The sequence below is a fragment of the Ceratotherium simum genome, chromosome 20 (assembly GCF_057802395.1).
Source record: "Ceratotherium simum simum isolate JZ-2026a chromosome 20, ASM5780239v1, whole genome shotgun sequence".
Taxonomy (NCBI): Eukaryota; Metazoa; Chordata; class Mammalia; order Perissodactyla; family Rhinocerotidae; genus Ceratotherium; species Ceratotherium simum.
This window is the reverse complement of record NC_141919.1, coordinates 2891561-2918713: the sequence shown is the minus strand read 5'-3', so window position 1 is coordinate 2918713 and position 27153 is coordinate 2891561. Positions and strand designations below refer to the sequence as shown.

Here is a 27153-nt window from a genome sequence, read left to right as displayed (position 1 = left end):
ATCAAAAGGTGTTTTGTGAGTCAGGGGACTTTCCGAAGAGGGCCCGTCACAGCTGGAGGGGAAGAAATACTGGCTCTGGGTCTAGTCAGTGGGCAAATGCAGAACCGATGCTTAAGATAAAACTAAGTTTCCTATTGGAAAAACGTGGAACTAATGAGGAGTGTTTGGAGGGAAAAAAGCAGGATTTACACAGATAGACCTGTTTTCAGTTCACAAGTAGAAATATATATATATTTTTAATCTAGAGCTCAAGATGTTAAGATGTTTCTTAATATCTGATATAACTTGCCATGATCTTGGAATTCCAGTCCAGAAAGAACCAGGGTCAGCTGAGAGAGAAACTGTTTATGCAGAGAGCCTAGTGAGAAATACACTTGCTTGCAACAAATTGTATTTCCTTAAATCTTGTTCTGATGAAGAATCCTTTTCCTTATGGTAATTAGACTTCAGGAATTGTTAGGCTTTGTTAGTTCAATAAAGTGTTATGTTTTCATAGAAAAGACACCATTGAGTAATAACATAAGCCTCCGTCTGTGACTCAGACGGTAACACCCACATTTGGGAGGCCAAGAGGTCATAGATGGGTACCACCACTAACTTGGCACCTCACCAGCTCCCAGGAGGGCACACACAGCCCTGCTCAGGTTAACTCTGCGCAGCCAGACCTGAACGGACAACACGTAGGTGAGGGGGTACGTTAGCTCCTAGTGGCCAGACCCTCTGGGTTCACGTCTGAGCTCTGTGGATGATTGGATGGAGACCTTGGGCAGATCACTTACCCTCTCTCTCCTCCATTTCATCATCTGTGAAATGGGTTATTCATAGTACCTAATTCATAAGGTTGCTGTGAAGATTACATGAGTTATCTAATGTTATATGAATTAACTGTTATTACTGCTATTTGACACAAAGCAATGAAGACTTTTTTTTTAGAAAAAGGAAGAATATGTTTATTTCTCCTCTATCCATTGAAAATATATCTTGACCATCAGTGGCCTTATCGAGATAGCATTTAGGTAGGCGGTGCCAGGCATTACACGGCATTTGATGGTGAAAATATCCGTGCTTTTTATTTCTACTGTCTAGGAATGTGATGCATAGTCAGAATGGAGTAGCACCATGTGAGATAAAAGGACCAAATAAAAGGCAATTCTTTTTGGTTTGGGCAAGGCCAGCTCTTCATTTGGCAGCGTGCTTCTTATATATCTCCAGGAACTCGGTCACGTCTTCAGGGGACCCCAGGATGACTGGCGCCCTCTGGTGGATATCAGTGGGAACGACATCCAGTACAGCTTCCTTCCCGGTGGTAGCCAATCCTCCTGCCTTCTCCATGACATAGGCCATCGGGTTACACTCGTATAGTAGTCTCAACTGGAAAACAAGAGCCAAGAGCAGCGTCCTCACACCAGAGGGTATTACACAGAAAATGGATTTGTTCCGTAGCAAAATAGTGCAGAGCTAGTGGGAGCTTCCAAGATAGTAACTGATACTCCCTTTCCTTCTAGGAGGTTGTAATATTTCCCCCCAAGGTGGCATCTGAGACCAATGGTTAATTTAACCATTTGGTTAAATTAAGCCATTCATCAAGCCAGAGGCAGCAACAGATTGCCTGATGCAAATGTGAGGCAGACCACCTGGACTCAAGACTGAATGACATTTTGGCAGAACTGATGGTTCCCTTCTCTTTATAGCCTGGAAACCGGACCTAATGAGTGATTCTGTGTGTTTTGGATGGAGCTTTGCCTATTCTAAAAGCATAAAAAAATCCACAGTACTGTCTGGCTGCAGACATCTGGAAAGCAGACTGGTTCCTCCAAACAGTATAATATTGTTTGCAGCTCTGTACACATTCCTTTCACAATTCTCCTAAGGCTTGAGGGTTGGATTTAGTATATTATACATCTTGGCATTTACTTTTAAATATTAACTTTTTTATTGTATGCATTTTCATGCTGTCTGCCTACTGAGCAGACAGCTTTTTGCAGGTGTTTCCTGACTCTAGTTCCATACAGGTGTCATGGCCAGATTTGCAAAACTGAAAAAAAAGAGGAACCTCAATATTTGTGTTAAGGAATAATTTTTTGAGGCATTAGAGAAAAGTGCTGTAAAGCAGGCTAGTCACATGGGTTGGGATGCCTGAGGTAGCTATGGCAAGAGCAGTGTCTTAAATATATAAGAACGCCTTCAGGAACTGGACGCCACATGCCATAAACAGAGATCTGAACGGATCTGAAATATATAGATTTCCAACTAACTTAAGGGGATTATTGTTCCTATTCCTTCTCTTACATTAAAAAAAAGACCATCTGTTTATTTGGAAAAACCAGGGGACAATACTTGGGAAGGAAACACACTGTCCCTCAGTGTAGAAGAAAAACGGGGCGTCCCCTAGCCAGCATAAGCAGGCACAGCCCCGCCATGGCTTTCAGGAACGCCGTGGGTGTTAGACAGGCATTAGTCAGGACCAGTTACCTGAAAGCCCCAGGTTTCCCCAGAGGTTCCTTCCTTCTCTAGAAAGGTATCATTTTCCAAGCAGTAAATGTCGGCTCCCTAGTTATTTCAATTTTATGCCTTTTGAAAGCAATCAAAGAAAACCTCTGTGTAGAATACATATTTGATTTGCTGTCTTGGTAATGAGGCTGCACTGTTTCATTTCACTTTATGAATGGAATACATTTTGCCCAAGCCACACCATGTGGCCACTGGAAGCTCTCAGCACTGTGAGTCCCCTCCTGACATAACACCGTTACTTATCTTTAGCATCGAAGGGCTCTCAAAAGACCATTTTTAGCTGATATCCCCTGGCTTTAACCAAGACCACCCTTAATCTAGAAAAGAATGTGCCACAGGCATCCTTAGCGCCCTGCTGCCGAGTATGTCACCTATCATAGCCTTTCTCTCTTCCTAAATCCAATCCCCTAGCTGCCAGTGAAATCCACTGCTTCTCAACCAGCTTTCAGGGGATTTGTTTACCTTTCCATTGGGGCTCTTCTTGTTCGCTGGGTACAGGAAGATCCCTCCATAGACCAGGGTGCGGTGCACATCGGCCACCATGGAGCCCACGTACCTGGCACCGTAGGGGGCCGAGTTATCCTGCAAGGTCAAGACCAGCAATAGTTAGGATTGCTGAAAAGAAAGAAAGGGAGTTAGTTCTTTTTGTGATCTCTACACTTATTTGATCCAACAATCATTTACCGAGCGCCTACAAGGTGTGTGTTTGGGGCTGCGCTAGGAAGGGTGATGAAAATCTTGTTCCTAAGAAGCAGAAAGTAGAATAATGGAGACAGCCGTTATACACCCTACAATAGGTCAGATTACCTGCAGAAGCCCCGAGGAGGGTGTGGTTGATGCTGGGTATGTGGGTGAGGCAGGCATCACAAAAATTGTACCATTTAGCAATACATTGCAGGTTGAGAAGATTTTGTCAGGCTAAGGAGCTGGGCAAGGGTGAGGTTTTCATCTGGTGGGAGAGGGAACTGCCCACACAAAGGTTTGGCGTCACAGAGAAGCACAGGCTGTCACCCCAGGCCTGGGGAGGAGCCTGTGCAGTGAGAGTACCTGTGCAGGGTTCAGGACGGCAGGGGAGTCAGGGTAAGGTGGGACAAGAGATGATGAAGCTGGAGAGAGAGCCTGGGTCGGCTCTGAAGGCCCTGACTCTCACGCTGACAACTTCTGGGCCTCCTCCTCACAGCACAGCAGCATTCCACGGCGTTGAAGCAAGTATGACAAAATTGGATATTCCCACATAGAACCAGCTCTACACACAGCCCTTTCTTCTCTTTGTATTCAGTAATTTGTAACCTCTTTAGAGAGACACCAAGATGGCTGATTTATTATCCTGATTTCTCTTTTCAAGAGAAAGTGGCAAAGGCTGGAACAGACCCTCGGATTTTGACGTCTCAGAGCAGGGAGCCGGGTGGGAACTTCCTCACAGGGTCAGTGCACAGTGGAATCCCAGCCTCTTCCATCCCTGCTGCCTTTCGCCTCCAGGGTAAATTGTGAACCAACAGATTTCTGCGTGGCCCAGGGGCCCTCTCGCACCCTTGGGGCCCTGACTTACTGGGGGGAACTTCTTCCTCTGGACGTACTCAGTGACGGCAGGGTCGAAGTCCTTGGCGTAGCCCTCATTGAGACTGTAGATGCTCCCTTTCTTTTTGATCTTCACATCCCTGTCCACCAAAATGAACTCTCCAATGGCCTGTGAAACAGAAGGAAAGGGGTGTGACGGGCCGCCTCCTCGGGGCCTGGGTGAGGGAGCGGGCTGGGCCGGGGGCGGGGGCCTGTGGTCACCCCCGAGCTTCAGCACAGGGAGTGTCTTCTGGCACTCCTGTGCCTCCCGTCACCTCTCCAAGAACTGTGGACTGGCGAGGGAAGATGCATGTGCTGAGGACGAGTGGAGAGGACACGCGGGAGGCTGAGACGACAGTGCTGCAGACGTCGTCAGGGCAGAGGAGACTGTTGACTTCATTTTCAAATGGTTTCAGTAAAACAAGAAAGACACCATACAGAAATAAGGAGGGCAGACATATGTAAGACTGCAGCAAGACCTGAGGGAGAATAAGAATTGTGTGTCCAAACAGAAGATGTGTATGCCTGTGCCAAAAAAAAAAAAAACAAATGTTGCAGACGGGAGGTGGGAGGCCAGGAGGGACGGGCAGCTGTTACACCAGCGCGCTCAGGCTGCTCCCAGCCTCCCCGGTCCACCTCCGTGACACTGCCCTTGTGTGGAGCCACAGGAAGGAGCAGAACACTGAGCTGTGGTTCACAGCATGTGTAACTTCAGGTGCCTTTGCTCACGAGCTGGAAAGCGTTCTCAGACTCATCCTCCCACAGCCCCAGGGCTAAGCCGAGGCCTTCAGGGCTCTGGTTCTTCAAGGGAGACTCAAATTTGGCGGGAAAGTGTCATATAACTCCTATTGTCCTGGACAGGATTGTTTGGGACTCCTATGTGTTGCTGATAAGAGGGTGATTGAGGCTCTGCCTGTCTGGGGAGAAAGGCTGCTTCATCGAGGCAGGAGTTAAAAAGAAGAAGGCCCATCAGCACATGTCTCCCAGCCATCTATTCCCATAGCAAAGACTGGCTCCTGCAGGAAGGGAGGGAGGGTGGGAGGGAGAGACGGAGGAAGGAAAGGAAGAGGGACAGGGAGGAGGGAGGATGGAAGGGAGAGAAAAGAGACTAGAATTAACAGTGGACATTGAAAGGTATCATTTTTGCTTTGTTGCTTTTTTTTGATATTTCAACAAATTTTGACCACAAATACGTAGAGATATTCTTTTATGATCAGTAAAGCAAAATAAATAAATCAATAGATAGATAAATGTCTTTACAAAAAAGTCTGGAAAATGAAGCCATCACACAACCGGTGCTGCCGAGTTCGTGAAGCCATGCTCGCAGACACCCGCCAGAGCATCCTAGGCGTGAAGGAGAGAGGTGTCTTGTACGTGGAGACAAGGGACTGAGAAGTATTTTGAAAGTTAAAGCCTGCTAGAAACACAAATATAGCCGTGCGTTCTTTTTAGCAGAACCCATCAGCCTGTCCTCGTAGGAGCCACGATGACAAGAGCGCTTGGCTGGTCGAGGCTCGCCCCTCAGGCTTCAGGGAGCAGAGGGCTAATGTGATCATGGAGGGCAGCCAGCAGGGGAATATTACAGAGCTTGGGGGGAGGCTGCATTGTTGCTCCAAACACTGAGTGGCCATTAGGTCTGAGGAGGGCAAAAGACCATCAAACACAGAAACTTACTCCTGGAGACACCAGTCTGCGGTCTGAAAACAAGAAGAGATTTCATTTTTTCTACACATCCATCAACTCAAACGTAACAGAGAAGTCACCAGGAAGAGAGGCTGGGGAAGCAGTAATGTGTGGCGAGAGAGAAATCTGCAAACATCAGCGGTTTCAGAAACTGGACCCTGGGCTCAGACTGAACTTTGCTCTGGTTCTGCCACTATTTTCCCCTGAGGCCGCTCACGTGGAGGCTTCACCTAATGCTGCTCCCCGGCCCTGTGTTTATCAAGCACTTGTACTTCCAAGGAGGCAAAGTCCGGTTGTGTACGAGCGCAGGGCACAAAGGCAGTTCCGATTTATATGCTCTGCTGTGCTCACCATGCCTCACGAGATTCCAGTGGCTGCTTGTACCGGTGTTCACTTTGTCAACAAAAAGCACCGAATAAATAAAATGTTTCACTAATTTCGTATGAGGGCATTTCTAAAACCAAAAAGGTATTTGTAAACCCAATTCTTTTCCCCTTGGGACACTGGACCAAATGCATAATGAACACACAGACCCACTGAAGATTATCCTGTGGAGTCTACATTCAATGGTCGGCTTAGTTGCACCACATATTTAAAGAGACTTCTATCCCCCATTTATCTGCTCTGTTGAAACTGTCATCTAACTAAATAAATAATTCTGATTAATAGTCACGTGGAAGAAATTATCCACCAACTAAAACCATTAGTGATGATTTTTCATGGCACCTTGGGCTCTTCTCCATAGAGTAGCTTTTCTCTATAAGGTGGATTAACGAACTTTCCTCATTTCCTTCTTCATTTTCACTTCCCAGTTTGGTGAGGCAAAGCCTTACCAAAGCTGCACGGGTTAACTTGAAGGTCTGCGTGCATATGCACAACATCAAATGAATTGGGGAGCTATTTTTGAAGAAACAGTGCAATCCACTGCTTCAGCTGGGATGCCCGTTCACCTCAGGAAAATAAGCTAGTAATGGATACAGTGGGTGGCAAATATACAGGCCCCATCAGGTCCATGAATGTGTTTTAGTTGGCTAGCACAGTGTTTTACAAATCCAGAAACATTACATTTTTTTTTAAAAAGCCAGTGTTTCTTGAAACACTGGAAGCCTTGGCAAGACTGGGCCCCTACTCCCGAATAGCAAGAACCACTGGGCCTCTCCAGTTCTCCACAGTCCTCACCATTGCCCCGGCCATCGTCCCCCAGCACACTTCACTAATTTATATGACCTGCCTGGCCTTGGTGGGCATTTGAGTTGGTTGAGTAATGTCCATTCTAAAGAATTAATCTAGGAACAAAGACCCCTTCTTGTGCTCTGGACAGACATTATTTCTTGGCTCAATAATCTTCTCATGAGGCACACATTATCCCTCCATCTCCCTCACCCGCTTCCCCACCTCATCATCCCTGTCCCTCCATGGGCCTCATCTCCCACCTCCACGTACCATCTCCCATCCCCACACACACACAACAGACGCTCACTCACTGCCACCAGCCAAGCACCTAACCTCCCATGGGGTCTCTCACCGGGTCCAGCATAAAGCAGTTGACACCATTCACCATGGCCAGGACCAACATGGTGGCACTGCCGTAGAGAGCATAGCCGGCAGCCACCAGGTTCCGGCCTGGCTGCAGAGCATCCTTCTCAGAAGGCTCATCAGTTGAATTCTAGGACAAGAAAGAAAACAAAACATGTTTTTGTTTTGTGCTTCTTTTTTCTAGTTCAACCATTAGCAAGATGCATTATCAAGGTGATCTCCTAATGAAATAGGGCATCCTCCCAGAGGGCCTTCCTCCATACATCAGTAATATCCTGATTATATTACCACAGCAGCCTTCCCACCATACCCCAAATTTCCTGCTTCTGGATCCTTCTTTCCAATCAGGGTCCTCCTCTAATTTTACTAATTTGATATTCCCTCATTTCTCCATTATCACTTTCAAAAAAGAACATGCCTTCTTGCCAGCTCCCACTAATTTAATCTTATTATGGGCATCAATGTCTTTCACCTGCCTACTCTATCTTTATTTAAACAAATTAAGTCAGGGCTGCGGGGCTGTGGGTCTGGGCAGGAAATCAACTTCATGAGCTCTTGCCAGCTGCAGCACATACCCCATTGAGCAGTGTGGGCCACATCACTCACACAGCAAAGAAATTCTCAGAAACACAGGAACTTAGAGCATTTCTCCAGAGTCATTACAGGGTAGGGCAGATGCTCTCCATTTTTTTGACCAAGAAGCACAGTAAAAAATATAATTTTACAACACAAACCAGTACCAACACACATGCACATGCACATGCACACACAACTACAAAAATTTAACAAGACAATACTTACACTTAGAACATGACATGCATTCTAATCTTTTCTGTTTTTTTCATTAAAAACACAGCTCACTGGATCATGTGACCCACAGTTTGCCTAATACTAAGGAAGGGAACACCTCCTTAGTGTTGGGGGATGGCTCCTAATCAATAATCGCTAATTGATAATTATCTTTCAGCTCAAATACTCTCTATTTGAATTTAAACAGAAACGAAAATGGGCAATATCTGCCCATTTCATTTATTCCTTCCCCAACCGGAGATTCCAGTTGAGAGTAATTAAGGTCATCCACATCATGAGGCTGGAGAGGGAGGTCATCCCGGCAAAGACATTCCTGGTAATTTCTTCCTATAGCTTTTGAAAGTGTGGTCCAAAGACCAACTGCCTCAGAATCACTTGGGATACTTATTAGAAATGCATATTCTGGGGCTGCAGCCTAGACTTACTAAGTCAGACTTTCTAAGGTGGGTCCTGGGAATCTGCATTTTACCATGCACCATAGGTGACTCTTGCATTGAAGTTTAAGAACTACTCATATAAAAGGAAGAGTCACAAAAACCATTTCTCTCCTTTTTCCCCCTCATCCTCACTCCTTGTGTTTAATAAATGGTTTTCATCTAGGTGGCTAGTTGGTTGGTTGGGTTGGGTCGTTATTTGATTTAGTTTGCTTTGTATTCACAGGATAGTGCAGTGCAGCTAAACATAGACTAAACACAGTATCAAAAATTTGAGTTGTTTTCCCAAACTCCAAATTTTGCCAGTGCACAACCTTGAAAAAGGCACCAACTTCCTTCATAGCCAGTGACACAGTGGACGGACTCAGGCCTCTAACTATCCTCTATCACAACTAGTTAACCCTGCCAGTGCAGTGCGAAATCAGACAAAGGCAATACGTAAACCAGTGAATGGACTGGCGGCCACTAGAGGCTTGGAGTAATCAGTTCTCCAATAAGAAAAGTCCCCCAGAGGTTCACCTCGCCCATAACCATCCAGGCCTTCCTATGGCAAAGGTGCACAAGTAAAAATCTTTCCCTGAAATACTGTCACCAAATAATCTTACTCTTGGACTTCCTTGCATGGAACAAGAAATGGTAAAATAGTCTATGATCCACCTACTCAAAAGAAAGAGAAAATAATGCCATGGAATCACAGATTTGGAGGAATTCTTTTCTAGTCTGATGCCCTTTCCAATGCAGGAATTCCCTCTTCCAAACCCCCAGCAATGTATGCCTTTGCTCTCAAGGGATCCATTATATTCTCATCTGGATGCTCACCAATCAATGGGCACAAAGCACTTGGCAAAATTAGAAAGCCTCTGGACCCTACCTTTCTCTACCTATCCCAGGCCACCACCTGGTTTGTTTTAATTCACATCACTCCATAAAGAGTATAGGAGAAGACATCATGGATTCTAGAGACTTGAAGTGGTAGAGAAGAAAGTCAGGCAGAAGTGGGGTAGGGCTGTCATGTCACCAGAAGTCTTCCCTCAGAGTGGCAGCCAAACCCTCCCTAGAAGATCTTACAGGGCATTTCTCAGAGTCCCCGTATCTCAGCCAATATTGTTCACCTACTATTGCACCAGCCAATTTAGCAAACAAAAAATACATAAGATGAGATCCCTGCCCTCAAGGAGTTTATAATCTGCAGTGAACATCAGTTGGTTTTGTCTGGCCAGCATCCATCACTCTTCTGCTCTTAAATCTTCTTTAAAATACTGCCTCCCTCATGCTCACCTCCAGGGATGGGCACATGACCCTGGCCTGGCCAACCAGATCACTGCATACCTCAGGCCATAGTGATTGGTTGAGGGATGGGTACGTGACCTAAGCCAAGCCAATCAGAGCCAATGAGATGATGTGCTTGTTGGAATTGCTGGAAAACAGGCTTGTATTTTCTGCTGGGGTTGCTGAGAGGATTGCATGTGAGCCTGGACCTGCTGGGAGCCATTTTGCCACCAGAGGGGAGGAAAACGATGGAGATGGAGAGGAAGTATGTCCTGATTAGATGGTCTGAGTCTCTGAATGCAGCTGCACCTGAAGCAGACTACCCCCTGCGCTTTCCACTTATATGAGCCAATAATTTTCCTTTTCCTCCTTGCCTCCCCTTCATCCTTTCTTAAGTTTGAGTTGTGATATTGTCCATTGAATCTTAATACACAAAACAAGACAAGTAATATTAATAGCTACCGTTTATCCAGTGCTTTTTGTGTGACAGGCACTACCTTCAGTGCGTTATACTTAATTTTCAGTATCTCCACTTTACAGATAAAGAAACAAGAGGCATAGAGAAGTTACTGTTCCAAGGTCCCAGAGAGCTGGTAAGTGTCAAGGTCAGGAAGCTACACTCCACACGGCTGTTATTAATAAGTCTCCCTGTGCTCAGTTAAGGGAAGTAAAGTGGATTCCGAAGCTGCTAGAGCACTTTTGAAACTGCTTTGGTTGTGGGGACTGGATATTTCTAAAAGACATTGTAAATTAGAATGTGTCCAGTAGAGGGTAACCATGCTAGAGAGAAGTCTAAAAATCGTCTCATATGAAGATGTTTAGCTTAAAGAAGATTTTTAAAAAGGAGGGGAGGAGAGGGCAGAAAAGCCATTTCCAAAGATGTAAAAAAAAAATCTTATTTTCTGATGCTCTAAAAGGCCAAACAAGCAATAGGGAGACAGATTCTGACTCAATGTTTAGACAAACATTCTAACCATGATGGTCATTCAACAACTCAGAAGAATTCTACCCCTTCTGGATGTCTCCAGCCAGAGGCTGGGTGACCCCTTGGGAGGTTCTGCAGCAGGATCTGTGTGGAATGCTGGACCACGTGCTCTTCCAAGTCCCTTTGGAGCCGGCTTCCAGGCATCACATGGGCGAGGCCTGATCAGTTCCCGGTTCCAGTTACTGATGCTGTGCCACTGAGCAGGTGCACCAGGGAGCTGAATTCTAGCCCAGAACCATCTCTGCAGGAAGCAGGAAAGGTCTCCTTGGAAGCATCAGACACATCGATGTTCATGCCCCATAAGCCCTCAAATGGTTTCAAACAATCAATAAGACTTGAAAACTGAAATAACTTAAAGGTGGGTGTCAGACTCATCATCTTTTTTTTCCCCCAGTCTTTTAAGAGTGTGGAGACTCACTGTTGACTTGAGTGTTCTAGCATTCGCAATTCAAGCTGCTGTTGCAAACTGGTTTGATTTTTTTCAGTTGATAGTGAGTGTCTCAGTTTTCTAGAGTTTTTTCCCTTTAAAAGGTCTCTATTTGGGGTGTTGAGGTGGAGATGGGCTGGCAAACATGAGCAGTGCTTTAGTTTGCTTGAGTCATTAACCAGAGGTCTTCCTCCACATGAGGAATTTTGCTACAAAGCTCTCTCGCTATACATAGATGTGATCCTTTGCAGGGAACGTTACATCCCTTCCTGTCTACAACAGGAATGTATGCTTCATGGTATGACTTGGCAAATAAATGAATTGTTGCCTTTGCCTTTCTGTATGAGCATTAGAACTCATGACTTCTATGACTCAAACTGATTTTGATGTGGATCTGCCTCTCAGCCAAGACAAAAACAAAACCCATCCCAGCGGTGGCAGAGAACTATCCCGTGGTGGTCCCACTTTCCACATGTTTGAAAGGAGAGTAGGTGCAATACTAGACAACTAGATAATACTAGACAGTGAGTCACTTGGAAAAATAAAGTGCAAATTGCGGTCTCACTTCTTCAGTTCCGGCCTCTGTATCTAGAATAGGAGAGTGGGGAGGAACCTCGGAGGTCAGGTGAACTAACCGCCTTGTCCATTAAGATGAGGAAACAGGCTCAGCCTGGACAGCATCTGTGAGGTTTTACTTCTAAATAAACAAGAAGGGCTGAAGCCAAGATGACGTAGTTTAGATGTCGTACTGTTTTATGCTGGGCCATGGGCATTCCTTCTATTTTTCACTTGTCCCTGTGCTCGAGTGCTCTCCTACCACCCACACCCACCCACATGTATACACTTAAGGGAAAAGAAGGAGAGAGACTTTGGAGTTAGAGTTACCTGCCCAGGTCATACAGGTGGAACAGCCAGGGCAGGAGCTGGGGTCCCCATGCTGCACCAGTGTGCAGCAAACTCTCCATAAATGGGCAGACAGTCAACATTCTGGGCTTTACCGTCACACGGTCTCTATCACAACTATTTATACCTGCCAGTGCAGCATGAAATCAGCCAAAGGCAACATGTAAACAAACGAATTGATAATATGCCATTAAAACTTAATTTATGGACAGTGAAGATTAAATTTCATATAAATGTCATGGGTCATGGAATATTATTCTTTAGATTTTTTTTCAGCCATATAAAAATACAAAAGGGTGGAGCCGGCCTGGTGGTACAGTGGTTAAGTTCACGCGCTCCACTTCGGCGGCCCAGGGTTCACAGTTCTGGATCCCGGGTGTAGACCTACACCACTCATCAAGCCATGCTGTGGTGGTGTCCCACATACAAAAGAGACGAAGACTGTCACAGATGTTAGCTCAGGGACAATCTTCCTCAAGCCAAAAGAGGACGTTTGGCAACAGGTGTTAGCTCAGGGCCAATCTTCCTCACCAAAACTAAAAAAAATTCAAAAGGGTTATTTTTTGCTCACAGGCCATGCAAATCAGGCAACGGACTGGATTTGGCCTGGGGGTCATAGTTTTCAGATCCATGATTTAGAGGACTTAAAGGACAATTTTGATATAAGTAATCTCTTCTGTTGTCATACTCTCACAATTCTCAGTTCATGTAGTATCATCACAGTAACTACCCTATACTGTCTCTTTTATTTTAATTTCATTTTCTATCATAAAAGAAAGTAACATATAGTTAAAAAAGTGAAATATATTTCTCTTTCCACCCATGTTTTACTACATTTTCTTTTAACAACTTAATGGATCTTCATTACGCAGTTAATGCTGGAAAAGTCAGATCTTGAAATATAAACCTATTTCAAGCCTCACAGAGTTTTATGATACCCATTCTGGCTGCTCCTCCAACAGTGAAACAGGACTGGATGCTCAACATTAACTTTTCTTTTGATCCCAAACCAGGGGCTTCACCTTTCTGTAGATGCCAAAAATGGTTCCAATGGACACAAGGCAGTCGATGTTGGAAGATCCATCCAGGGGATCAAAACAGACCACATATTTACCCTGAGCAAAAAAAAAAAAAAAAAAAACTTTAAAAATAAACACATTGGAACAAAATAGAGAATATATACCAAGGGAGTAAAAAAGGGAATCTAAGGGAAAGTTCAAGAAATGTGAGTCTTGTTTATATTCTGTCATGGAAGGTATGAGGTGGCATATAGAATGAAAACAACGACTCATATATATACACACCAAAAGATCATCAGGCAGAGAAAACACAACTTAGAATAGAAGGTGTAGATGAAAGTGATGGAATATAGATAAATAAGTCATAATTTCCTACATCATTGATATAGATGAATCATAATTTTGGTTTGAGTTTCCTGGCAGGCAAAGGAAGAGGAGAAACAAAGTTAGTCACTTATTTGTCTTTATTCGTAAGAAAAGAAAACATAATTCCTTAGGTGAAGCAAAGACAACATTAGGGTTAAGATCTATAAGACACTTCTCATGCAGATCTTATAGATTACACCTGGGGTTGCAGCGCATGGATTTTTCAACACTATGCCTATTGTAATTCCTAAAGGAAATAGCCCTCTGTTGCAATGGGAACACTATAGACCCATTCTTTGAATGGGATTTTCAGTGGTGTGCTGGGTTGGGCTCGTTGGTCTCGGCTCTCAAGAGCTAATTGTGCACGTCTCTTCCCAACTCCGCTTCTAGTGGTATCAGGTTGTAGCTTAACATCACCCATGAGGGAGTATTTACACAGCTGAAATTGGCAAGTGCTACAAATCAGAGATATTTTTTGAGAGAGTCAGTTTACCAGCACACCACTGGGGATTTTTCATCTCCAAATTAGCCACTTTAAGATGTGGTTTTTACATTTCTGCATCAAATTAAGATGATTCTCTGATTTCCTGACCTCTTGCTCTTAAAAAATCACCCTGGCTGATGCAGGAGAAACTGTCATCTGGAAAACAGGAACATGCCTGTCACGAAGGTACACTGTAGTCAGAGAAGTTTGGGCTGACTGATAGAGAATATTAAACAGCAAATTCAGCCCACATGCCTAAAACTGCCAAGTACCTTCAGAAGCCCAGCAGAGAACAACATGGACTTTGAATCTGACATGTAATAGTATCCTAGGAATGATGTAAAACAAGTTAATAGGATGTGGCTCCCCGCCCCTCTTAAAAAGGTCAAGGCTGGGTATCAGGTAGCCTCTTTAAATTCATCTTCTCACTACTTTTTTCTAATTCTACTGTGCTTCATGTCCCCAATTCATCTCAAACAGGGAAAGACTGTAAGCCCATATAACTGCACTTCTCATCTCAATAGTGTTTTTATTATTATACAATTGTTGTTGTTCTATAAAGCTGGCTATACTCTTTCATTCAATTTTTAAACAATAATTTATTGTTGAGCCCCTACAATGCACCAGGTATTGTGCTGGATGCTAGGATACAGAGAAGAATATAATTCGTTCTCTGCCCTCAAGGAGCAATCAGATTAATAGGATTCCAATGCATGAATCAGTGATAGGAATTGTGAGCAGTTTATACTGGCAGGAGAGTTGGGTGTGAAGGTTGGGAATTTGGTGGATGGAGATGAAGCAAAAGAGGTAGTTAATAGGAGCCAGACTTCGAAGAGCCTTGAACATGACAATAAAAAGTTAGGCGTGGAGATGAGTGTGAGTATCTATGAGTCTCTCCCACGTATGAGAACCCAGGAGAGATGATAATGGCGTGGCCTGTGGTGGTGGTGTGGACAGAGGAGGACAGTAGGAGATATGGTCGTGTGACATGATGACATGGTTCAGGAATGATATAAGGTGATTCCTAGGAATCCAGCCTGTCTGAACAAGTAGAGTCAGTTATGAAGCTAGGAAGAAAGATGGTCACATTAAAATCCTCGACAGCAGCAGTGCAGACCCACCCTTTTCTCAGGTTCTACTATTATGGCGTGTTTGTCTTCTTCCGACACAAGAACACAGGTGGCAAAGGATGACTTTAACACGTTAACAACCAGGTCATTGGAGAGGACATCCAGCTTCTTCACCTGATCACCCGTCACGTTGGTGGAGCCAGCAATTCCATAGCTAGAGGGAAGAAAAGCCACAAAAATATAAGCCTTGACCACTGGAATATGACGATGCACCTATAAAGCCACTGAAAGCAGGCATTTAGCAGGAGTTAGAAGAAAGGAAAGAAGACACGTGGTTTGGGAGAAACAGAGCAAGAAAGATGGTCATCCCTCTGGACTGACTCCTGGAGGGAAAGAAATATTGTCCTTCATCTCTCCAGGACCTGTCACAGTACACAGCACACCTTTGTGGTTAAATCTATATTTCTCAACTTTTTTTCATTATGGCCTCTAAGGAGGCTTTTTAGACTTTTTTTTCCCTGATCACACTCCCTCATGGAATTTTAATTTTAATACTACAGATATAGTATATATCTGTTTATGCACTGTATGTATACCTGTGTTTTATACACAAAAAGATTGATTTTTTCCACCTCCCCCAAGAACCAATTTTTACCCCTGAATTCATGGGTTAATGCATAATGAATCAATTGAAAGACACAGCAAGCAGGGAAACCTTCTGGGCAGGAGGGAGCCTGAGATGAGAGCAAAGCCAAGGGATTCTTTGGTTTCACAGCTGAAAAGATCCTAAAAGAAAAGAAATTTTGACTGGTCCCCCCACCTCACTTTATAGAGGAGGGCGCTCACTCCAAGACACTAGTGGGCGTGTCTGAGCTGGAGCCGGGGAGCGGAGCTGAGCGGCTGCTCCTGACTCCCAGGCCAGGCCTCTCGGAGGGGCACCCCGCTGCCCTTGGCAGGAGTTCTAGGGGCTGGAGGGAGTGGGAAGTCTGGAGTTTTTACTTTATTTTCAAGGTACCTGCAAGTCAGTAATTGTGGCATTCCCAGAATCTGAATGGTTTGCCCAAAAGCCAGCCTCGTTCGTTAGAATGAGGGAAGAGGCAGGTTGTCACAGCCTGGGGTTGAACAGGAACACTGAGAGAAGGGGAAATAGTGTAGAGGAAGGATGCACAGAGCAAGATGAGACTGAATGTGAGAAGAGAAAGAGTCGGAGCATTGAAGACACCGCCAAACACCGGCAGGTGGGTGATAAGGGGACAACCGCCCCCGTGGCTGAGATTGCCAGGAGCACTGGCCCAGGACTGACGGTCGAGGCATCCACCACTTCAACCCCTGAATATGCATTTTCTCTAAACATAACTTGCGTGTCTCTGGCCGGACAAAACTGAGCCCACACCAGAAACTGTCCGAACCCAAACGCCTCACGTGGCCTGACTCTCCAGGAGGAGCTCCAGCGGTCTCATCAAGCCCGTTTTCCAGTGTCGCCACTTCTGGCATCACTCCCTTGCCCACATAGAAAACAGTGTCTCATCCCTCCTCCCATTTCTTCTCTTTTTCAACACGTCACTCACGTTTCATGAGTAAAAGACCAAGGGATCTATCAGTCTTGCAGTTATAGCCCATGTCTCTGGGCTTTTGCTTCTTTTCCACATAATCTCTTTCTCACCTCAATTGTGAGGCCGATGCTGGTGGAGAAAGAGGGCAGCCAAATTCTGGGTGGAACCAGAGGGGCTTGGCAGGGCTCACCAGATCAGTGCATCTCCCTCACCACCACTGCCCCTGTTGTCTCTCCTTCCCAGCAGAAGATTTCCACTGTTAAAGTCACTACTAATTCAGGCAGATGAACCGCGTTGATGGAAAAGAACATGGGCTTCCTGACAGAGACTGGCTCAGACCCTGGCTCTGCAAGTCCTGCCCTCTCCAAGCCTGCCTTTTTGCCGGTGCTCCCGGAGGACAATGATCTCGTGGTGCTGTGGGAGGGTTACATGCAATAAGGTACACAAAGGGCTTAACGTAGCCCTTGGCACCTGAGAGATGAGAAAAAAATGTTAATTCCCTTGTTTGCTCTCTAGAGGGAGCGCTCATTGGGGATCTGCACATACTGTGGGAGGGACGGAGGGACTCGGAGGTCCCCCAGGCCTCATCCACCATCACACTGCCATCCTTGTTTATTCTTTACTTCCGTGAGGATGAGGACAGAGGGTACGTGTTTCCCCCTTGTATCCCAGCCTCCAGCACATAGTAGACCCTCAATGAATACTTGCTGGATGAGTGAATGGCATTCCTGAAGGAGAATAGAGACTTGAGCCTGAAGGAATGAGCATAGGAGCCATCAACTTAAGGTCGTTGCATACCTTGGAGGGCTGGGGAAAGCCACCCGCCCGGTCCCCAGAGGGGCAGGCCTATGTGACAGCTCCAGGGAGGCCTAGGAAGCTGCCTGGGGACAGGCCTATGTGACAGCTCCAGGGAGGCCTAGGAAGCTGGGGCAGATGGTCGAGGCACCAAGGCAGCCATGGGAAAGGCCTGTTTCACACTGTGGCCCAAGTTCCGCCTGCTCAGGTATCTTGCTCAGGGAGATGGGTGAAGAGCCATCAGGCCAAGGTCCCTTCTACTCAAAAGCTCCCTAGAGGCCTGTGTGAGGGTTCATTATTCCACAAATATTTACTGGGTGCCCACTGTGCCCCAAGACCTGTTCTGAGTGCTAGGGTCACAGTGCTGAACTGGACAGATGAGACTGCTGCCTCATGGAGCTAATATTCTAGAGAGGGAGACAAACAAGAAACAAAAAAGTGCTTTGAATGAATAAGTCAGAGAGCGACAGGTGCTCGAATAAAATGAAACAAGATGCTGGGGGCAAGCAGGGCCAGGGGTCTAGAAGCTCAAGGAAGGTCTCACTGCAAAGGGGCCATTCAAGCTGAACGATATTTTGTCTGTTTTTCATAAGAAAGGGAGGGTATGGAAAAGCCCTAAAGGAGCCCAAATAAGTCAGCCAGTAACAGCCCCAAATAAGAGCTCCAGGTCAGTCATTTATCCAAAAACAACAGGGAGTTTGATTTTCACGTATTTCCAAACAGGAGGGGGCTATTCTGTGCACATTTTCATAAGTAACCTTTTAAAACTCGAGGGCTTTTTCCTGTGACACCCAGATCCAGGGAGCTCCAGAATGCGGCAAGAGGAGACCAGAGGAGAAGGCCCTGCACGGCCAGCTCTGGTTCGCGGTACTCCTGAGCCTGCCCCACTGGCCAAGGACAGACTAGTTTCTCTGTGACTGTGTCACAAACGCAGAGTCTCCATCCTTTGTTTAGTGGGACTGAATGGAAGTGGGAGAGCTCCTGATGCTCTGCGCTGCATTTTCTGAGCCTGCAGACTCAGCAGCTGGCCAAACAGAAGTGAGACTCAACTCCTATAGCCCCAGATCACGCCGTGGGCTATGAGAGGTCACAATCAGTACCAGGGCGGCTGACTTGTCCAGCCAAGGCCACCAGCCAGGCTCCTCACTGCTGCTCCAGGGCTCTACGGTGGCTCCTGCCCTTGGATCACAGAGGGTGGCACCACCTGTCTGTCCATGATAGGAGTCGTGTGGAGCCATATAACACACTGCAGGGTGAACACTGGGGACACTCACCATGCCCAGCACCAAAATGACTGTCTTCACCACCAAACCAGGGCAGACAACTGACCACTCCTCTGGCTCGGCCTCCTGCAGGGTTGGGTGGTTACCTCCCCCTTCCTCCTCCTTATCCCCATTGAGGGTCCCTCCTCTGTCCTAACTGGAAGGACTTTTCTCCAACTATCCTCCAGTTGCTTGTGAAGAATAAAAAACTTCTGGAGAAAGATTATTCTAGCCCCATCAAACTCAAAAGTCAGGCACTTTATAACTTTTTTCGGACGTCTTGTGGGAGGGTTTTCCCTGATGAGTGCTGGTGTTAAGAATTTCTTCGAGAAAGTGCAGGGAAGTGATGCTACGGTAGAGACAGCGTTCAGGACAATGAGCTCCTGGGCTGCCATGTCGACAGTAGTGATACTGCAGCTTCTGCCATATCACCGGGTGTTCTTTGTGTTGCATCTTAGCACGTGACGTTAGCCATGCCTCGTGTTTCTCCCACCGCCCTGCATTGTTCTGCTCAGGGACAGCGAGTTGGGTGAGGTGAACGCTCAGGCAGGCTTCTCCCAACAGGGCTCAGGAGCAGCCCTCAGAGGGCTGCAGGACATCCCCAGGAAACAGGTTTCCATGGGTCAATGGAAAGCCAGAAGCAGGTAAGGCTTCTGCGGCTTCGACAGAGGAAAAAAGCCCTCAGAAATATCCTCAAGGATCTAATTGGCTGAAGAACACATGGAGTTTATTTTCTCCACAAGTTTTCAGAAACCCCCTTAGAAACAATAAATTTCTGCATTCTGATCAGTCATCCTTCCTCAAAGGCCCCGGAGGGCAGATGAACAAGAGCCTTTACTATACATTCTGATGGCCACGAGGAGAGAGCAGTGTAACCCACAGACAGGATCAGGCCTTTTGCTTGGCCCAGTGAACTAGGGCTTGGAAAATGAATCAACTGAGTTCCAGGCAGATGCCAGGAGAGCCTGGCCCGGTTTGGAAGGAGCTTCCATGCCAGCTGCTGTGAACAGGAGAGGATGGCACCAACCCCCTCCATGGGGCTTGACCAGTGCCTTTCACACACCCCCTGGCTCTTTGTTAGATCAGTGCCCAATTTGCTGCTTCCTCGGGCCAGAATCAGGCAGCAAATGAGGCTTCAGGGATGTGGGGGACCATCAGACAACCCTGTCAAAAAAAGCCTTGCAGGGGCCAACTGTGCCCGACAACCAACAGACAAAGAGAAACAAGCCAAAAGGTGAAGAAATGGGCTGACCGGAGCAAGTCGTAAACCTTTCGGCTTAGCTCCCTCCCCACCCCACCCAGAAAAGGAATCAGCAGCAGTTGGGCTCTGATCATGCAGGGACAGCAACATTCGTTTTGAATAAGCCAGTGCCCTGATCTGCCCAAGATGCTTTGCCTAAATGCAAGTTATCACAAAGGCGAAAGGCAACATCACAGGCTTTTCTCCATGGGCTGGGACTCTAGGCCACTGGGGTTCAAATCCCGGCTCTGCCACCTGCTAAGCAACCCTGGGCAAGTTGCTTAGCATCTCTGACCTTTGGTTCTTCACCTGTAAAATAGGAATTTAGTATGTCTACATTGTAGTATGTAGAGAGGGGGAGTAAATGAGTTGACACAGGTCAAGGGCTTAGGACAGAGCCCGGCACACAGGCAAGTGAGCAAGACATGGCATCATTTCAGTCCCGTCCCCAGCTTCCCGCGGCGGTAATACAACCATGCTGAGGAGCAAGAACACAGCACCAGAGACCTGGGTCCAAATTCTGCCTCCCCCTCTTCCTGATTATGTATCCAGTTGTCTCAACTCCCTGGGGGACTGTTTCTGTTTTACGCTCTGTAATGACGAGGGCTAATCCATGTGATGCACCTGGTTGACAGCAGCCACAGCTGCTATCATCGTCCTTAATGAGCCCCACAGGCATCCACTAAGTAAATGCAGGTTGAAGGGGGGAGGGGAACCATGACCTCCAAACCAATTCTGCAGGCAACTCCTGGGAAGAAGCCAGGGAGGAACCACGCCACAGGCAACTGGCAACAAAAGAAAGTGCTCCGAGTCTACCTGTGACCAGTCTCACTGGGGATATTATTCCATTTGAGATGCTTGTGACATTTCACTTCAATTCTATTCAAATTAGTTGGCTCTTCAGCCCAAGCAGTTCAGGGGGGAGCATCCTGTCAGGGTTTAAGCCCCTGTAGCTGTGCTTTTTTAAACTCTAGAGACACAAAAGTTCTCTTTCTGGAGTTGGAGCGAAAATCAACTTGAGAAGCTGCTGTCTGTAATATCTATTCTTTTACTTTTACTGTAAACCTCACTGAAAATTTGGAAAAGCCAAAAGTCATTTTAATTCATATGATGGGGAACTCCTCAGAAGGACAGGTTAATTTGGCCAGCATTTTAAAATCCTTAGAAATGTGGATTAAATATTAGCATGGTTTTTCAAATTTGCATATGGTTTCCATTCTAGAATGGAACGAGCCATTTCATAGCCATAAAGTCTGTGATTTATGATGATCAGGGGAAAGCCGCCTTTAACAACATTTCTGAAGCACAGCCCCAGACACAAGGATGGGAGCCAGGCCCTCACTGAGGGAGGAACTCTCAATGACTTCCTTGATTTGCTCTGTCACTTCAGCCCTTTTCCTCCCGCTGTCAACATGACAGGTGGAGCACGCAGCACTCTAGACAGCACACAAGAGAACTGGGTGGGAAAGCTCATTTCAGAACACTCAACTGAAGAGAAAGAAAGGCAGATTACTATTTAATCTTTATCACTCAAGTCCAAGGTAACAGTGACTTGTTATTGATTGATTGCGAGGTAAATGACCAACCATTCACCCAGCCAGGAACATCCAAGGGTCAGATCAGACAGACATGGAAGGAGAGGCATGAGCTAGAGCAGCTTTCAAAGGCCACAAACCCCGACTTTCACTTGAGTCCATGCCAGCCGAAAATGGACAAATAGGATGGCGTGTGGCTGGCTGTGCCTCTGGTGTGGAAAGGAAGTTACAATTCACTCTTGGAAATGTGGAGAAGATAACTCAAGAAATATAAAATAAATCAGATAAAGATTCCAAAAGTTTAATGTCGTAAACTCTGCAAATTTGAAGTTAAACTTAAGCGTGTATTAACTGATCTGTAATTCCAAAATTAAAACGGAAGTTATTCATTATTTTCTTCCATCAAATAACCGAGAGGACCCCACATATAAAAGCAACTTTTCTGGATACATGAGCATGATGAGAGGAGGTTTCCTGTACCTAATCAGATGGTGCAACATTGTTTTAATATATGGCTGCTGATACACACGTGGGCAACTCCTAAGGACTAAAGAGCAAACTATAAAATATCAGTCTATGAAAAAAAATAATCTTCAGCCTAGGAAAACAATGATGATATTGGCACCCATTTAATGAACTCAGTTCATCCTCACACAACTCTTTGAGGTTGAAAAAAACAGTTGTCTCCATCTTACAAGTGGAGGAATTGAGGCTCAGAAATGTTACATCAATTGCCCAAATCCTCACAGAAACTGAACGAGCCCAGCTCCATCTCTCTCCAAAATGTGTTCTTAAGCCCTGTATATTCCTGTTCTGCTAAGTCTGGTCCTGATTTTCTTCTCCTCTTTCTCTCTGCCTCAGGGCCAATGTACCAAAATTCCAGGGCCAAATCTGTAGTCAGTGCTTCATGCCTGCATTCCAGACTGTGGCATCCAACTGCAGGTTGAACAACGTCTCCAGCTGGATAGCTCTTTAACACCTCAAGATCAACGTTTCCAAAATGTTGGAATCATCTTCTCACCCTTCCCCAGTCTCCAAAACTCAGCTCCACCTTTGGAATTCTGTTTTTTGCTTTGTTCTGTCTGTTAATGGCATGGCTGCTCTCAACTGTGTGGACCTCCCTTGCTGCCCTTCCCACCCGGTCCACACTCAGGCTTCTTCCCGGTCCTTCCCTCGGCCCTAGCTCTAGCTCTCGTAGCTGCTTTTCTCACCCCTCCCCTTTCAAGTGGTTTTCTCCATGTCTCAGCTTTCCCTCTTCCAACTGTATACTTCCAGCCATATCTTTCCCAGATTAATCTCTAATCATGCCACTGCCCCACTCAAAAATCTGTCTTCTCTCCCCTTTGCATACCCCCGGAATACAAAGTATTCACCCTTGCCACTTGATGCTCCCCAGTGCACACGCAACTTAACATCCATGAACACCCCACCGTGTGTGCTCCAGCAAACTAGATGAGCAAACTTTCCAGAGACATGCTTCCACCTCATACCTTTCCTCACACGATGGCCCAGCTCAAAATGCTCTCTAGCCATCAGGCCTTATGACCATCTTTGGCTGCCCATTGCAAATGCCCATCCTGATGCTCCACAATCCTTTGCATCCACATAGTATTTGTGGCACCTCTAGGAAAGCATCTTTCAGAATCTCTATTGTGTTTTATAACTGATTCTATACTTGTCTTATTTTTCCTACAGCATAAGCTCTGTGTTGTTCTCATCTCTCTGTCTCTTCTAGAACTCTGTACGTTGTGGGCCTTCAACAGCATTTTGTTGAATTGAATGGAACCAGTGCATTCTTCAGACAGTGATTTGGAAACACGTACGAAGGGAAGTCAAATCCACATGCAAAATGCAGAAGCATAAGCCCCCAGAGGAGCACTTCCTGCCAAAGGAATGAATACAAAGAAATGGGGAGCACTTGACTTTGAACCATGAAGTCATCAGATCCATTTGCAGGCTGCTGACTGTACCCATGAGAGAACAGAAGGCTGGCCAGCCCTCATCTGGACCGTCATCCCTTCTCTCTTGAGAGTGGGAGGAGAGCCAGAGCATACAGATACGGCTTCAACAACAAGTTTGCTATAAGGCAATAGCTTCTTGGGATACAATTCTTAATTCACATCAAAAATGTAATAAATAGGGCGGGGCCGGCCCCATGGCTTAGTGGTTAAGTGCGAGCACTCCGCTACTGGCGGCCCAGGTTCGCATCCAAGCGAGCGCCGATGCACCGCTTGTCCGACCAAGCTGTGGCAGGCGTCCCACATAAAGTGGAGGAAGATGTGCACAGATGTTAGCCCAGGGCCAGTCTTCCTCAGCAAAAACAGGAGGATTGGCATGGATGTTAGCTCAGGGCTGATCTTCCTCAAAAAAAAAAAAAAATGTAATAAATAGATGAGATTTAGAGTTGGGTGAGCTTTAACTGATTTCTAAAGAATAAAGGAAGTGATGTGTGGTATGGTGAAAAGAGCCCCAACCTGGGCCACAGGCCAATTCACCTCATCCTCCCTGGCCTCAGGGTCCTCATCTGTGCAAAGAGGGGCTGGACTAGGGGACTTCTGAGTCTTGCAGCTTATAATTTTATGATTCTGTGAACATCTGATTAGGAGCAATGAAGATGGCTACAGCAGAAACTGTTGGTTAACAGAGAGAGAGAGAGAAAGAGAGAGAGCAAGAGAGCGCCCCGGGCTCTCTGCTTAAACTCCTGATGTGTCCCTGATGAGAAGTCACGGCTGAGCTCCATAACTGGTTCCTGGGAGGTTCCTGCAAATCCGCAATCATCTTGTCCCTCTGGATACATGCCCTTCTAGGGCAAGCCTTCAGCATTAACCAGGTATCTTCAAGCAGCCTGGCCTTTTCATCTAGGATATCAAAACCGATAATGAGTGTAATTTGGAGGCCTGACTTGAGATCTTGTCTCACTGCTGCCTGCCAGACTGACTGCATGTCATACTGAGACAGCCAAACTCTTATTTTCCCACAGGAATACTTAAGTGTCTAGGTTCTGGTCTGCCCCTGTCAACTACCCACACGACCAGCAATCAACACCTGTTTACAGGTACTGTTTGAAATAGTCAAAGACCTGTGAAATGCCCAAACATAGGGAAAGAGTTAAATAGCTCAGGATATGTCCTTGCAGTGGAAGACTACACAACAGTTAAAAAGAAAGAGGTGGATTTATATGTCCTGACATTGAAGGATGTTCATAATATATTGGTGAATGATGAACGCGAACTGCAGAAGAATATGTTAAGTGTGATCTCATTTTGTTTGCTATTTACAAATAGGACTATGTAAATACATATCCATGTATAATTTATATGAGTATAAAGAAGTATCTGGGAAAATAACCAGTAAATTACTAATAGTGGATACCCCGGGAAATGGATATGAGGTGGGTTTCCCTTTGTGTTCTTTCGAGTGGTTTGAATTTTTGCAACTTATTAAGTGGTTTATAATTATAACAACAATATGGTTTTAAAACCGGGTATTTACAACTATCTGGTCTAAAAATATACGTATTTTACATAGCCAGAATTAGCACCCTTGCCCAGGACCCACTATCAAAATCCCACTCTCTAAGGTCCCACTATGTGAGGTTACTTAACAGGTGGGAAAGATACAGCTCAAAGCAGATCTTGTGTTTCTGATTCTCTGTGGGGTTGTGAAAGGTACTGATGTATTTTTAAAACAATACAAGAAATGACAAGCACTCTTTTTCAAAAAGCCCCCTGGTCCTCAAAAGCAGGTAAGGCTGTGAGGACACCTATACTTGTTGTAGATTAAATGTGAAGTAAGATTTTAAGTGAGTGTGTTTCCTAAGCAAAGGCTTCTTAGAAATGTATTCTTAAGAGGGGCTATGGGTGAAATAGTGATGGAGTCACCACCTTCCTAACATACCTGTCCCAGTCTCTCTCCAACAAGGCCCGTCCCTGCTTGACATCTGAAAATAAATATGAACACACGCTCCTTAAGAGTTAGCTCCACCAACCCAAACTATGGGACCCAAGCCAAACAGCTGACCAGAAACGGCATCCAGGCTTCAGGCATTATACTTTTTCAGATCAGCTATGACTATCATGGACAATTTTTATAGTGTTCCTAAGTGTGGGAAATGTTAGGAGGGAGTGTGGGCAATCTGAAAAGCCACGTACCTTTCAGTTACAGTGAGGACCAGTCTAAATATAAAACACTTGTGCACAGCAGAATAACCCAAAGGGTATTGTGTTACTTACAAAAAGCCTCACAAGAAGGTGACCTTTGAATTCCCATGTCCCCTGATTCCTTTGCTACACAGTGTGATCTGCAGACCAGCAGCATTAGTACCACCTACTGCAGAAGAACCTCCTAGAAATGCAGAAACTCGGGCCCCACCCCACACCTACTGCAGCCCTTTGCACACGGGCATTGCTGCTCCTGAGAGCTCTGGGCCTGCAGGCTCCCTCCCAGCCTGCCTCAGGGGCCCCTGGCTCCTAAAAGAACTTGTAGAGTCAAGGAGATACTGGATTAGAAACCTGACTTGGGACCTCCGTGCCAAAGAGAGTGAAGGAGGTCAAAGAAGAGAAAAGGAAAGAAAGTCACCCACTCCACGACTTTCCTGTATGAGGCTTGATGGGTACGGCAGGCAGGCCAGGTGCCCACCCGGCCAATCAGTTTCACCAGGAGGAAGCTGAGAGGGGTGCCAAGGCAGGCTGCTCAGTCCAGGGGCTGCAGGATGGAGGCAGGTGTGGACTGGGAGACAGGTCCCCAAGTGGGAACCCCAAGCTCAAGAGAGCCAGAACCAGGGCTTCTGAAGAGAGGGGCTACCAGAGAGAGAGGGAGAGAGAGACCCCCAGCTGTCAGACAGACAGACAGGCTGACAGCAGGAGGGCCGGATGACTAGATATCAGACTGCCAGGTAGACCCCCAGCCGGACAGACAGACAGACAGGGTGCAGCGCGGCGGCCGCAGGCCTGACTCACAGGTGCGCGATGCCCGCCTTGCGCACGGCCGTGGAGATGGCTTTGACCGCGGTGCAGAGCGAGTTGAGCAGCTGGGTCATCTCGCCCGTGCCGCGGGCCTTCCTGCCCTCCTCCATGACGAAGCGGGTCAGGGTGACGATATCCGTGTCGAAGGCCGCCTGGTCCGTCATGCTGGGGCCGGGCTGCTGCGCGGGGCGGCAGGTGCGGGCGGCGGGACGCGGCGGGACGGAGCGACGGCCGAGTGTCTGCACCCCTCGGAGCCTAAGTGGCCCAGGCCAGGTCCCCGCCGCCGTGTCCCGGGGGAGCCTATAGGCGCCAGGTCACTGCCCCCCGCCCCGGAACATCTCCGCCCACGCCCCCGCCCCCTCGACTGCCGCCCCGCCCCTCCGATCCCCGGTGACGTCGGGGACCCGGGTCGCCGCCCCCGCCGCCCCCTCTGCTTCCTCCGCTGTGGCCCCCAGCCCCCGCGCCGCTGGACTGCCGCTGGCGCCGTGGACATCGCTCTGGGTCGCCTGCGTTACCTCCTTCAGTCCCCACGGCGACCCTGGCGCGCAGGTGCAGTCAGGATTTTCCCCCAAGACGTGAAACGGAAGTTCGGAAGGTGAAGGAAGGCGATCCCCGCGACGCAGCTAGCCCGGGAGGACGCGGGCGCTGCGGCCCGGCCCCGCGGCCTGCTCTCGGCACGTGGGTCTGACCGCTGCCGTCCCCGCCCCCATCGTCGCCACCTGTCCCTGCTCCCTGCCCTCTGTCCCCCCT

The 27153-nt window shown here is 46.8% G+C and overlaps 1 protein-coding gene across 1 annotated transcript; it reads right to left on the bottom strand.

Annotated features, from left to right (window-relative positions):
• Positions 1-923: 923 nt before the first annotated feature.
• On the bottom strand, positions 924-26684 carry FBP1 (fructose-bisphosphatase 1). The gene is made up of 7 exons (XM_004440810.3): positions 26398-26684; positions 15106-15268; positions 13138-13230; positions 7277-7417; positions 4061-4198; positions 2974-3093; positions 924-1371 (listed from the first exon to the last, which is right to left on the bottom strand). Exons 1-7 carry the CDS (start codon positions 26565-26567, stop codon positions 1180-1182), a joined length of 1017 nt encoding a protein of 338 aa, XP_004440867.1. The 5' UTR covers positions 26568-26684; the 3' UTR covers positions 924-1179.
• Between the last annotated feature and the right edge of the window lie 469 nt (positions 26685-27153).